The sequence below is a fragment of the Cimex lectularius genome, unplaced genomic scaffold (assembly GCF_000648675.2).
Source record: "Cimex lectularius strain Harlan isolate CLEC.00 unplaced genomic scaffold, Clec_2.1 scaffold127, whole genome shotgun sequence".
Taxonomy (NCBI): Eukaryota; Metazoa; Arthropoda; class Insecta; order Hemiptera; family Cimicidae; genus Cimex; species Cimex lectularius.
This window is the reverse complement of record NW_019392770.1, coordinates 1,051,111-1,065,752: the sequence shown is the minus strand read 5'-3', so window position 1 is coordinate 1,065,752 and position 14,642 is coordinate 1,051,111. Positions and strand designations below refer to the sequence as shown.

General features: G+C 35.9%; 1 protein-coding gene across 2 annotated transcripts in view; it reads left to right on the top strand.

Moving 5' to 3' along the window:
- The window catches only part of LOC106664056 (DNA topoisomerase 2-binding protein 1-like), a 72,639-nt gene that overhangs the window by 14,675 nt on the left and 43,322 nt on the right, over window positions 1-14,642 (top strand). The window contains exons 21-24 of one of the 2 annotated variants that reach the window (XM_024227568.1): window positions 718-879; window positions 3,712-3,918; window positions 3,994-4,229; window positions 4,300-4,538. In XM_024227568.1, coding sequence (XP_024083336.1) covers window positions 718-879; window positions 3,712-3,918; window positions 3,994-4,229; window positions 4,300-4,465 — 771 coding nt within the window. In that variant the 3' untranslated portion in view covers window positions 4,466-4,538. Of the gene's footprint in view, window positions 1-717; window positions 880-3,711; window positions 3,919-3,993; window positions 4,230-4,299; window positions 4,539-14,642 lie in introns of those variants that run through there. The other variant, XM_024227569.1, reaches the window with a different exon arrangement.

The window sequence follows — 14,642 nt, the reverse complement described above, 5'->3', positions numbered from 1 at the left end:
ATATATATTGAAATATTATTTATTATATTACTTCAATCAAGTATTCTTTTTATCTAAGGTCTTAGTTGAGATGAAAAAGTTAGTATCACAAGCAGGATTCGAACCCACGACCTTCGGTTCATTACGCTGATGCTCTAACCACTTGAGCTATCGTGAACCTCAAGTGGTTAGAGCAGCGGTATATTGAGTCGCAAGTTGTGGATTTGAATCCTGCTCATGGCACTAACTTTTTCATCTCGACCAAGACTTTAGATAAAAAGAAAAATTAAATTCATAAAAATGGTGATAACTTTGAAATGACATCACCAACCCATGAGTAACTTGGGAGCGATTTATAACCTTATAAACTATAAGTATCGGCACAAAACTGGCCTCTATAAATACAGAACTGGAAAAATAAATGAAAATGTTTGCAGAAAGAGCTTTTGTTGATTGAATCCTTATTTTTCTCGCAATAACATCCTTGTTGGCATCGTTTGGAAGTAAACTTGTAGCTTTTGAACAGTTGTAATAATTCCAATTAATTATTATTTTTATCTAAGGGTTTTCATCCTCACCAAGATCTTTGATAAAAAGAATAATAAATTGAAATAATGAATATGGTGAATTATGACCACTAAACATGCATGGATTATTATAATATATTGACCACTCCTCACGACTTCAACAAATAATAAATACAGTAATTATATAATTCCGATGATTTATTTGGATTAGTTCTTGACGGATAATTCTGAACCGGAGTTAAAAAAGCAGAAAATTAGCGTGGATACAGATTGCGAAAAAAACGAAGACATGGTAATCCCTGAGACAGAAGAACTCACCGAAGAGACAGAGGTGCCCAAAACGAGAAGAATATTTGTGTTATCAAATATCCCAGTAAGTGGTTTTTTATTTATATAGTTGTTGCTGCTTAATCCTTCATGATTGTGCCAGGTTAAAATACAAAAATTAATAAATAAACCTGAGAAATCGAGGGGGAATTTTTTAACGTTTTTTTTAGTATATGTCATTTCATCAAAGGGATTAAGTTGTGTCAAAAACTTATTAATTGAACAAAATCTATGATGTGTTTTTGTTCTTGGAATTAGGAAGTAATCTTATTGTAGTTTTTCCTTCAAATTGACTTTTTTAAATTTCAAATTAACCATTTTTAATTTCTAATTAACCATTTTTAACTTAAAATTAATCTTTTTAAATTTCAAATTAACCATTTTTAACTTCAAATTAACCCTTATTAATTTCTAATTAACTTAATTTAAAGCATTAAAAACTTATGAGTTACGACCGCGATGTGAGAGTCTCTCATGCTAACCACTCGGCTACCGCGGTCCCCAATATGTATATATTTCATGTAAAGTAAAATTCCTGTATATTTGAATTTTTAGGGATCTCTATGATAATTACAATTCAAATTAAAAATAAAATTAAATATGCTTTAAAGAAAGGGGTTAATTTGATGTAAAAAAGATCAATTTGAATTTAAAAAGGGTTTTGAAATTCAAAATGTTTAATTAAAAATTAAAAAAATTAATTTAAAGTTAAAAAGGTTTAATTTTAATTTTTTGGTGTGCCTATTTATTATTGCTGCATTGGTCATATTCAGTGAGAAGTTAGATTGACCCTGGACTGGTTCTACATGTGTTCACATAGACCAGCACTCACCATCAACTTTAAACAGCCAGTTAACGGTTACTTAAAATATACAGGGTGAATTGCTACTCGTGCTACAAACTTCTCCAGTAGATTCTTCACCCTAAAATGAACAAAAAAGTTCATATTGTCCATGGTCCGATTCTCAACCATTTCAGAGTATATGTCATTTCATCAAAGGGATTAAGTTGTGTCAAAAACTTATTAATTGAACAAAATCTATGATGTGTTTTTGTTCTTGGAATTAGGAAGTAATCTTATTGTAGTTTTTCCTTCAAATTGACTTTTTTAAATTTCAAATTAACCATTTTTAATTTCTAATTAACCATTTTTAACTTAAAATTAATCTTTTTAAATTTCAAATTAACCATTTTTAACTTCAAATTAACCCTTATTAATTTCTAATTAACTTAATTTAAAGCATTAAAAACTTATGAGTTACGACCGCGATGTGAGAGTCTCTCATGCTAACCACTCGGCTACCGCGGTCCCCAATATGTATATATTTCATGTAAAGTAAAATTCCTGTATATTTGAATTTTTAGGGATCTCTATGATAATTACAATTCAAATTAAAAATAAAATTAAATATGCTTTAAAGAAAGGGGTTAATTTGATGTAAAAAAGATCAATTTGAATTTAAAAAGGGTTTTGAAATTCAAAATGTTTAATTAAAAATTAAAAAAATTAATTTAAAGTTAAAAAGGTTTAATTTTAATTTTTTGGTGTGCCTATTTATTATTGCTGCATTGGTCATATTCAGTGAGAAGTTAGATTGACCCTGGACTGGTTCTACATGTGTTCACATAGACCAGCACTCACCATCAACTTTAAACAGCCAGTTAACGGTTACTTAAAATATACAGGGTGAATTGCTACTCGTGCTACAAACTTCTCCAGTAGATTCTTCACCCTAAAATGAACAAAAAAGTTCATATTGTCCATGGTCCGATTCTCAACCATTTCAGAGTAATTTCGCTTTTTATCGATTTTGAAAGATATCACGTCCTGGCGTCGGAAAATCGTGATATCTTTTAATCTAAACATTTCTCTTAAAATCTATAAGCACCGTTGAAATCCCCGTTAATTTTTAGAGAGAATCAAAATCATAATTCCATTGAAATTTTTTAATTTAATTTAATGCCCATTTAGTATGTAATGCTTAAGAAGTTTACAAACAGCTAGAAGGTCAAGGAAGAAAGACCCAAACGTTTTGCCACCTTCATCTTCTTATTGAAAAATTAACGGGGATTTCAACGGTGCTTATAGATTTTAAGAGAAATGTTTAGATTAAAAGATATCACGATTTTCCGACGCCAGGACGTGATATCTTTCAAAATCGATAAAAAGCGAAATTACTCTGAAATGGTTGAGAATCGGACCATGGTCAATATGAACTTTTTTGTTCATTTTAGGGTCAAGAATCTACTGGTGAAGTTTGTAGCACGAGTAGCAATTCACCCTGTATATAAAAAGGCCTAACCCCTGACTGATGCAGTTCCTCACTGAAGATGGCAGAAACACGTCTTACAGACGAACTCTGCAAGGATAGATAGACTGAAATGATCGGTAATGACCACAGTTTATTGCCTTTCCTCACCCTGCTTATAACCCTGACCAACCACTGAAAGTGGGGAAATGCTGAAATTGGTCTGACAGACCAACCAAGCGAGAAGAGAAAATTTGTCAGTATGTCAGATATATTTTGGCACATCCTATAAATATACAGTGGTGGGATTGTTCTTTCCTGCTTATGTCTCTAACCAACCACTGAAGATGGCATGACGGCGAAATGTGCCTGACAAACCAACACAGGGATAGGCAACATGTTTAGATGGACGCAGAAAGTGACCTAGCACCAGTTCAACTAGTTTGAAGGTTCAGTTATGCTGGCGAAATGACTATTTCACTTAGGAAGTCAGCAAAGAACACAGGAAAGTTGGTTCCATCATGAAAATTCTCTAAGGACTAGCCAGTGGTGGATTAAGCAGCAACTACTGATTTTAATTTTTTTTGTTTGGTTAATTAAAACATTTTTTTTGTATATCTATTTTATAGTCTTCGACAAGAGAAAAATTTGAAGGAATTATAAAAAGCCTTGGAGGTGAAGTCAGTGGATTGCAATGCTACGATAGTGACTCGACACATCTCATCATTGACAAACCGGTTAGAAGTGAAAAGTTGTTGTGCTCTATTGCCAGTGGTAAATGGGTTTTGCATTTATCCTATTTGTCACAATGCTACCAATCAAGAACGTTTTTGCCAGTATGTATTTTATTTTATTTACAAAAGATAAAAAAAATTGGATAAATGTTTTAAGCCACATATTTGTGCATAAAGGAGGAAGATTTTGAATGGGGAAATGAAAGATCGAAGGATCGTCTCCCACATTTGGAGCCAGGAACGACTGAGTATGACCTGGCAATGGCTGCACACATATGGCGGGTTCAGAGATCTCATATGTCCAAGCCATGTGCGTTTAGAAACATCGTGGCTGTTATTTGTACATCACAAAACAAATACGCTCAATATAAACGCCTTTTGGAAGCTGGCGGTGCTACTGTGTTGAAAAAAGAGTAAGTTTTTTTATTTATTTCTTGTAGAAAATTATGTACAACTTTAACTTTTAAACTTTTAATATTGTAGAGATATATTTAAAGCCACACATGTGTTTTGGGATGAGCATACAGAATTGCCAGCACCCAAGGCTAAGATTACTTCTAAAAAAATTCTAGTTGTCAAACCGTTATTTCTAGGCGATTATTTAACTAAAATTCCACAACCCGATCCAAAAAAATATGCTGTATGTTGAAGTTGCAAAATCGTTTATAGCTTTATTGTGATTTTTTAATTTTTTAATAGTAATAAAATTATTCTAAAATACATTTTAAATCTCAATATTTTATTAAATGTCCCCTCCCCCTTCAATAATCCTATTTCCTAGAATCTTGATTTTCAAAATTTTCCCCTTTTTTTTAACAGCCTATATTTGATCGTAAAGAAAACCAATGTAAGCATTTTTTAACCCCACAAAGACAAGCGTCTAAAATGTACCTATGCTGGCAAAGCAGGTCATTGGTGATCCCCAATTTTTTACTTTACTTCCCACTAAAAAACGTTTTAAAACAAATTAAAATCGATTTTAAATAAGAAAAATTAGAACAAAATTAATTTTTTTTAAGAATTAAGAAAAGGTAGCCATTCAATAAAACAAAATATACAAAAAATAATATAATAATCATAAATATTCCTACACTTCTTCTTCAGGCATCAGTGTAAATTATTTTTTATTTAATTCACACAGGGATCGGGAAAGCAATTGTCAAAACTTATGTACAAAAAGCTTAGTATATGAATTTATTTATTTAGAAGCCTAGTCTTAATTGAGTAAGATGACTGTAAAAATAGCTTTAAAATTTTGAAGGGCCATGACTGAACTTGACAAAACCAACTCTTTTGCCCAATTCTTCCATCACACACACCTCCAATCCGAACCTCAAAATACGTATAAAAAAATGAAATACACAACTACCTTACATCCCCCTTACCGATGTCACTTCACTTGAAATTACTCCTTCAGAGGTGAATTTTATCGTAAATCGGATGCCGAATCACAAGGCACTCTACAATAGTATATTCCGCACCACTCACTTCCCTTTACTCTTGAAATACTCAAATACCATCCTTTTCCCAAAACCCAGCAAATCCATCAATAAAGCTTCTTTCTCCGTCCAATGAGACTACTTCCTCTCTTCTCAAAAAATATTTGAGAAGATCCTTCTGAAATGATTGATCCCCCACTAAACTCCCTCAATGTTCTCCTAGATCACTGGCTTTTGTACTCAACACTCCACAACCCTTGCAGGTGCTTCACGTTGTGTTACTGTCAGCTTGCGATTCCTTTTGGTGCCTATTCGTTAGTTAAAAACCTGATATAGCATCCAATTTCGACTGGGTTTGAAGAAAGAATGGCTTCATGGAATGGGACAGCAAGTATTTTGGTCAGAGGGCATTGTGTTGCATTGGTGACATTCTCAAAACACTTAAAATGCAAAACCAATTTAAAAGACATTTTCGGAATGTCATTGTGTTAGCAGTGAGATTAGTTAATGAGCATTTTATTTGTTGATTAAATTATTTGTTCCTGTAATTCGGACATTATCGATCATTTTAGTCTACCTATTCTCGTTGGATTGGTCAGTCAGTTGCCTCCATTTCACCAGCTTCAGTGGTTAGTCAGGGTTATAAGCTGGGCGAGGGAAGACAACAAACCCACCACTGCATAATACAGGTGATGAATCTGTGACTTGTTCGTTTCCGATCTTAGTCTGCTTATCCACACTGCTGATTGTCTTTTAATAAGTTTGTAGTCTTCGGGGAAAACATTTGAATTATTTTTTACCTTTGCAGCTTTTTTTTTGCCAAGCACAACCTGATAAGTTTTTACCTTTCGGAACCTCCCCAAGTAGTCTTTGTCCCAAAGCTCCAGCCCTCTCAGTAACTCATCACTTCTGGAGTATTGCAAGGCTCAACCAACATTTACTTTTTTGCTATTACATTAATGACCCTAAATCCATAAAATATTTATGCGGTTGACTCCCAAATTTACCTTTCTTTCCCACCTGCTGACTTACAAGTTACACTTGTAAGAATTTAGAATTTAAACTCAATTCCTGGGCTGCTGGAAGGGCTTAAATTGGAGAAAAGTCTCAGGTTGTTGTGTCAGACCCAGTTCTTTCCTCCATTTCTTACATCCTACCCATTCGTTTACAGTTTAATCACCACACTATTTCTTCTGCCCCACTGTCGAGAACCTTGGGATTGTCCTTGATCTTACCTTGTCCTGGAAGATCCTTTATGTGGATGACTCCCAAATTTACCTTTCCTTCTCAAGTGCTGACTTAAAAGTTACAATTACAAGAATTCAAGATTTAAACTTAATTACCTCCTAGGTTGGGCTTAACTTGAAAAGTTCTCAGGTTATTCCCAGTTCCTTCCTCCATTCCTTACTTCCGATCTATTACCTTCCTTCTGTCCAAATGTCAAGAACCTTGCGAGTGTCCTTGATCAGACTTCGTCCTGGAAAACTCATATCTCAAATTTCTTCTGTTTTAACAGCCACCTTCTCCCTTTTAAGGAATAAAGTTTCTTACTTTATTCTCCTCTATTTTTTTTGTCTTTGGCTTCCCAAGGAGGTCCCTTATAACATCTTTACACTGAAGCCATACATCTGAAGGTGATGATTCTGATCCCCTGTAATATGCCTTTCAAACTCGTTCCCGCCCTTCTGACCTAGTGTCTTTAGTTGTTCCTTCCTCATCCGTGCCTCCAACCTATGGACATCTACTGAGTTCCATCAGGCCTTGTCTATTCATAATTAATTCGCCAAGGAAACTTTAAATCCCCATAAAGTTTATTTTTCATTTAACACTAGAACTTGTAATCTTTGACCGGTTCATGGTGACATTGAAATGTAGGTTCCTTAACATGTTTCCATTCATCAAAAAATTGTACGAAACGTTTCTAAGATTGAGTCTTCGATTATCATAGCTTGGGTGAATGGGAACGAAGAGGGAATGAGGAGTTGGCAGGCTCACTTTTGGCAACTGCTCTCTCTCTAATTTTATTGTCTCTAAATCCAATTATACCAGCGCTAACCTCCGTTCAGTTTTTGTTATATTTTACGGACGCTTCCACGACAATCTGGTTTACTGTGCCGGCATCTTTTCCAAGGAGAATTTTTCCATTAGCCTGAGGAAAATCATCCTGCGTAAATGATGGTTGTCTCGACCGGACGAAACTCTTGCCTACTATTTATGCAGTATTTACCCAGGTTTTCAATCATTTCGGAAATTTTAGATAATTGTTGATAATGTAATAATTAAAAAATATTAGGTTTATCTGAGAACAAAACGTTTCTGAACAAAACAAAATTTGATTTAAATGATTCTCACTGATCAGAAGTATTATTTTATCATTTTCATGTCGAACAATTGATTTATTAATAAACAAGAAGTAGGGAAAAATCTTTTTTTAGGAACTTTTTTTGTATTTTGTCCCTGTGAAGAGATATTTGCCATTAGAAAGTCTTTACTGGGACACCGCGCATACTAAACCCGCAAGACTTGTGAGAGTTGCGTAAGTGTTGTTCTTGCGATGGGGCAGACTTACAACTTGTTTACTTAATCAATCAACTAGCTGGTAAATAAGCTACTTTGCCAGATTTCATATCTGCGGGGTGATGAATCTGCGATTTTCTACTTCCGGGTAGTCCTGGTCTACCTATCTTCCCTTGTTCGGGCTGCCAGATGCCTTTAGCATCTCGCCAACTTCAATGGTCGGCTAGTGATCTAATGAACAGTAACGATTATTTATTTAAGGGTTAATTTGTGAGATTTCGTGATGTCTGAGGGGGATGAACCTGTGATTCGGTGCTTTCCGGTCGTCCTGGTTCGCATATCCTCGCATGTTTGATCATCAGATGTCTTTATTATCTGCTTTCTTCAGGGGTGGGCTAGTGATCTAATGAACAGTAACGATTATTTATTTAAGGGTTAATTTGTGAGATTTCGTGATGACTGAGGGGGATGAACCTGATTTCGTACCGTAAAATGGGGTGACTTAGGACAATTTTTGGGTTATTTTCATTCTCCCACATTACTGGTAACAAATATTGCTATCATTTAAGTTTTCCATTAAAGCAATATCTAACTTGATTGCCATAATTAAATATCTTTAATATCCCTAATAGTTCACGAGAAATCGGTAGTTTTTCTGTACCAATTTCACCCCATATGTGGGGTGACTTTGGTACATTAGCTCAATTGTTTGGAAGCTTGTTCACTTATTTGGTGGACTTATCAAGAATGGAAGGGTAACACGTGGTAGTGGAGGCTTCGTTAGGCGGGAGCGAACGCCGCTTATATGAGACAAAGAAAAACACTGTTCCCGCAATTTTTAAGGTTTTTAAGGGGCCGTTCGAATTTAAAATTCGACCATGTACCCACTGCAGTCACCCACTTTACGGTACTTTCCGGTTGTCCTGGTCCGCACATCGTCGCTTGTTTGGTCATCATATTCCTTTATCATCTCGCCTTCTTCAGAGGTAGGTTAGTGATCTAATAAACAGTAAGATTATTTATTTAACGGTTAATTTGTGAGATTTCGTGACGTCTGCGGGGTAATGAACCTGTGATCCGGTACTTTCTGGTCGTCCTGATCCGCCTATCCTCGCTTGTTTGGTCTGTCAGATGATTTTAGCATCTCGCCATCTTCAGCGGTGGATTATTTACCTTGAAATCACACACTTAGTTCACAAATATAATAATTTAAAATGCACTGAATGTATTGTCATGTGACTGTTGAACATTTTTAAAATGAAAGTTTATTTAAAATTAAATTAAAGAATTAAAAATTTGCCTAGTAGGTTTTTGCACTGGTAGGCAAGAAATATGACTCAGTGTTTTAATTTTTATTAAACGTTTTGTAACTTCTCCATTTATATCTGTCATCTTTTGAAATTTTATTTCTAGGTTAAATAACTTTCAAAGGCGACAGTGAAAATGTTATTTTCGTTTTTGCCTTATCGCGATGTGGGGGCTGGTCGTTGATGAAGTCTGCTATTGTTGGAAAATATCAATAAAAGGGATGTACTGCATCCAGGCCGCTGATACGACGGGAAATGCGCAATTTAACGCCCCATTCGTTCACATTTGTGAAAAATTACAGCCGGAGGGTTTTTCCACCCTTTTCCTTTTCCATTCGGCCTCTATTTAATATGTAAACAGCTTTCCTCATCACGGTCGTGACAAGGGGCCTCGTTTAAATATATTTGGACGGAGAGAAAAAGTGTTCAGAACGCCCGCCCTTCAGGAACGACCAGTTTAGAATTTCTTACAGAAAAATTCACAGCTTTTACAACTTGGACTAGATCATCTTTTCGTGTTGTCTTTAAATTATTATCCCTTATGCGTTATTTATGACAATCTAGCGTTTTTATAGTCTATTTTGTTTAGTTATATTATTCTATTTGTTACTTTAAATTATTTTCCTGGAACGCTTTCCTATTCCAATTGACTTATATGTTCAAAAATATTCTGGGTAATTACATTTTAAAATTGTGAGGTTTCTTCGTTTCCTAGACATCATAATAAAATTGTCTTTTATGGTTTTATCTTTTTATTGGCACATCGTAACCATACTTACCATAATCCAAACAGAAGGTATCGTCCTGGATGTTTCTGAAGGCCTCTGGGTCTGGATTTGCTTCAGTATGACGGAATGTCTTCAGTGTATACTGAATATAGAATTGGGCTAAGGAAGATGCCTTGCGGAACTCCCGCTTTGGCATAGTTGATGGGGGTAGAGTGATGTCGCCTGAACCAGAACTGATGGAATGGAATGGACATTGGAGCTTTCAAGGATAGGATAGAGTGTTCAAGAAAATCTTACATTTCATGAAATGTTCTTCCAAACGGAATGTGGAGGTTTGTGAAGGCCATTACTTGGTTTGCTGAAAGGATGGCGTGACTGTGTCTGTGAGGTGTACTGTTGGAAGCTGTTGAGGTTCCACAGCAAGACCGATGTCACACTCGAGCGAAGGCTTGCCTAATATCTTAGAAAACACCTGAGCGGAATTCCTTCGCACAAGAGAGATGATGTCTAACCTGTGTCACTGATGAATAGAAGAGTTGGAGCTGTCATAGATATAAAGGTGTTTCAGGATTTTTCAAGAATATTGCCGAGTAATGGTAGCAAACTGATAAGGGGATAAGTGTGTTTTATGATGGCCAATTTCCATTGGATTGAGATGTAGGTTGTTCTAATGAGCGGTATGTGGTAAGGAAAATTATAGTTTTTTGGGAAAGTTTTGGGGTGACTAGTGGATTTGACCTCTGATCGTGTACAAGGCAGTGTAGACCTTGTTAAATGAGTTCGTCGTGTCTAGGATTGCTTAAGTCTGAAGTGTAAAGATGTGGGATAAGTAGGGTGCAAATAGAGACGCTTTATGTATGTCAGAAAATAGTGAACGCTGATATTAGTTTATCGAAGAACATTATAGTTTAAAAGAAAGGTACTGTTGGAAGAATGCTTTTCTTGGACTGAGGTGCTCTCAGCAAATTACGATTTACGTTGTGTTGTTACACCTAACTAAAGGGATACAGTCTTACCATAGAGAAGAAAAGTCGTTCAAACAAAAATGATATTAACTTACTTGAAAGGCAGAGAAGAAAACGTGCCCTAGAACTTGAATGTAGCTGGGATGGGAGGGAGGCGAAACGAAATTATGAAGTGCAAATTTAGTTATGGTGCAAAAAGTCTGACAAAGGGGCCGGTTTAAATGTGTGGCCGGAATTCCAGCCTGTGTCTCGAGGCGCATTCAAATCCGGCGACAAATTGTGCCATTTGGGACGCTTCCTTGTTTTAATTGTCGGTCGGACATCTCAAAAATAAAGAGGGCCGTTTGCCTGACAACCGCAGGAATGGAAGACAGAACGCTCTACATCATTTAATCCACGGGCCTCTTCGCTGTTTTATGTTGATTACACTTCGCTTTATACTCGGATTCCTCAACCGCGATAACAAAGTGGAGCCATCTCAAATAAAATGAACTCTGAAAACACTGTTCATGATTTGAACGCTCAGTTTGAAGAATTCCTACATTATATCTTTCAACTGTTCAAAAATACCCGCAGATATTCGCCAAAATCACATTTATGAAATCAAAGCTTTAAACATATAATAATAATAAAAAAGTTTATTTTACAATATAAAATAAATAATTATTGGAAAGTATAAAACGCTCGCTTAATGTCGTAGCACAAACACGATTTGGACAAATGATATGACCTCATGTTTACTTGATTTTTGATCACTTAGTTCGATCTTCGTGGGCTTATTATCTACGGTCATTTCATCGCCGAATCGGTACTAATCCATAATTTAAAAATTCTGCATGATCGATTTGTGTCGTGGTACAAACTCGCTTTGGACAAATGATATGACCTCATGTTGGCCAGAACTTTGGTCACTTAGTTCGAACGTCATGTGCTTTACCAACAATCATTTTAGGTTCGAATCGATACTAATCCATTATTTATAAGTATAAAATGATCAATTAGTGTTTTAACACAAATACGACTTGGACAAATGATATGACCTCATGTTGGCCAGAACTTTGGTCACTTAGTTCGAACGTCATGTGCTTTACCGACAATCATTTTAGGTTCGCATCGGTACTAATCCATTATTTAAAAGTATAAAATGATCAATTAGTGTTTTAACACAAATACGACTTGGACAAATGATATGACCTCATGTTGGCCAGAACTTTGGTCACTTAGTTCGAACGTCATGTGCTTTACCAACAATCATTTTAGGTTCGAATCGATACTAATCCATTATTTATAAGTATAAAATGATCAATTAGTGTTTTAACACAAATACGACTTGGACAAATGATATGACCTCATGTTGGCCAGAACTTTGGTCACTTAGTTCGAAGTCTTTTGGGCTTTACCGTCAAACATTTAGCTTCAAATTGTTACTAATTGATTATTTAAGTCTTGATCCCGATCGAGTTAAACGTAAACGTGTGAGAGTGATCATGTGCCGATAAGTTTCGTAGAAAATTAATTGTTGACAAAGCCTATCCCGGTGAAGCGAGCGGTGGTCGCATTCAAATTAAATTTTCATTGAAAAGAATTGACGATAGGTCTGAAAAATGCGCAGTGGAACAAAGTCAGTCTGGTTGGTTGGCGACATGTCGGCGAGGAAGTGTGGCAAAGGAAGAATCCGGTGAGTGAAAAACGTAGCAACGTGGACAGACGTAGCATGATTACCTGGCTTATCTCCCTTCGCATTCCAGAGCTCTGACAAGAAAAACAAGGAATCCCATCCGCAATTATAAGGAACAATGCTTAGAATCTCTCCTCGCGGCATATTTTCATATTGGGGCCCCCTCGAGGTGTACATAAAATGTTAAATTACCAGCATTCCGTTCAGGATGGCGGTCCTTTGATTTAAAACAAAAGATAAAAGGTTTACAAAAATCTCAGTGTCTCTTTCTTCTGAGTTTTTGTGTCATTTTTAATTTTTTAGGGGGGTGGCCAATTTTAATTTGCTATCTTGGTCGGATTCCCAGGAGCACGATGAACTGATAACCTTTCTCAATGGGATCGTAATTATTTTTCGTCTGCCTTTGGGCTAAATTTTCATGACATCGAAAAAAAGGAATTGCATAAGTTTTTCCTTCGTTCGCAATTATTACCCAAGAAAAGGAAACACATTCATTTCACCGACTCTTTTATTTTATGTCTTCATTTAATTACTTCCAACAGCCGGATCTAATAAACTAAACGTTTATTCATGTTTGAAAAGGATAAACAGCCCGAGGCGTTGCTCAAACCTTATCGCTGTTTCTCTTGTAAACACAAAGCAGTTTCCCTTGAAAGAAGAGGAACGAAACTTGGAAATTGAAAATTAAGCGTAACGGGCATGCATTTGCTCAAACTTGCTCACACCGGTTCACGTACATTATCATCACAACATGTAAGAAGCTTCCATCGTTTATTGCACCTTTTGTTTTCTGTCTTATTCAAGGATTATTGAATTTTCCTATACCCCCCCCCACAAGAAAGAACGAAACACAAACAATTTGTTTGACCTCAGTTGGCCTTTACTTAGGTCAATCAATTCGAACTCGATAGGCTTTACCTATCATTTTGGCTTCAAATAGATTCTAATAGATTATTTGTAAGTAAAAAATGATCGATAAGTGCCGTAACACAAACACGCTTTGGGCAAATGATATGACCTCATGTTGGTCTGAACTTTGGTTACTTAGAAGTCCATGTGCATTACCGACAGTTATTTACCTTCAAATCAATACTTACCGATTATTTGTAAATACAAAATTATCGCTTAGTGTCATAGTACAAACACGTTTTAGACCAATGATATGACCTCATGTTGTTCTAAACCTTTGTCATTTCGTTTAAACTCCATGCGTTTTATAGACAATCATTTTAGCTCCAAATCGATACAAAACGATTATTTAAAAGTACAGAATGATAGCTTAGTGTTGTAGCACAAACACTCTTTGGACAAATGATATATTGGATTGAATTTTTGTCATTTAGTACGAACTCCACAGGTTTCACCGACACTCATTTTATCTTTAAATCGATTCTAATCAATTATTTGTTTATCATATAGAATTTTCCTATATCTATCCCTCCCCCAGAAACCAGCACGATTTGGAGGATGAAAAAGAAAATGTGACCCATATAATAACGGATATAATAACGGCCGTCCTCTTCTCTCTGTTATAATGAGAAGTCTAATAATTTTTCAGTTAAGGTAAATTATTTGGGCATGTCGATGTCTTTGATGTATGAGTCTGTACGCTTTGTACTGTTTGCAAGTTCTAACGAAAGTCAAGTTTCCAATGAGCAGTACCTTTCGTTCATTTAGAATTCTTCATTTGGCGAACGACAGTCGACAGGTCAATAGAGATTACTTTGGAAACTACAGTGCTCCTCCATATATGGTTTATAGCGCATTATTATTTATCTTCAGGCTGTTTACTAAGCCCAACGAACTTGGTAGTGGCACCTAAGTCATATCTGCTAAATTGTACTATTTCCCAGGCTAGAAACCTGAAAATTCCTTGTTAGGCCTTAGTAACGTATGTCAGCACTTGGTATAACCTACACGGACGATCTCTTGTCTCTTAAGTCGGCAGGGTCCAGTAAAGATTAAGATTAGAATAGAGTTTAGCTTAAGTGTTTTTACAAGATCCCCATTCTGTCGAAGGACTCCTCTGCGTATTCTTCATGCCCGGGCTTTTTCTTTCCCAGAATTAGGAATCTTAGTCTACATAAGTCTGTGTAGCAACAAAGGACATGTTGCGCTGTCTCTTCTTCTTCCTGGCAATATCTCCCATGCTTGTTTTTACCACTTCGAGTGGTACATATGCCTCTTGAATC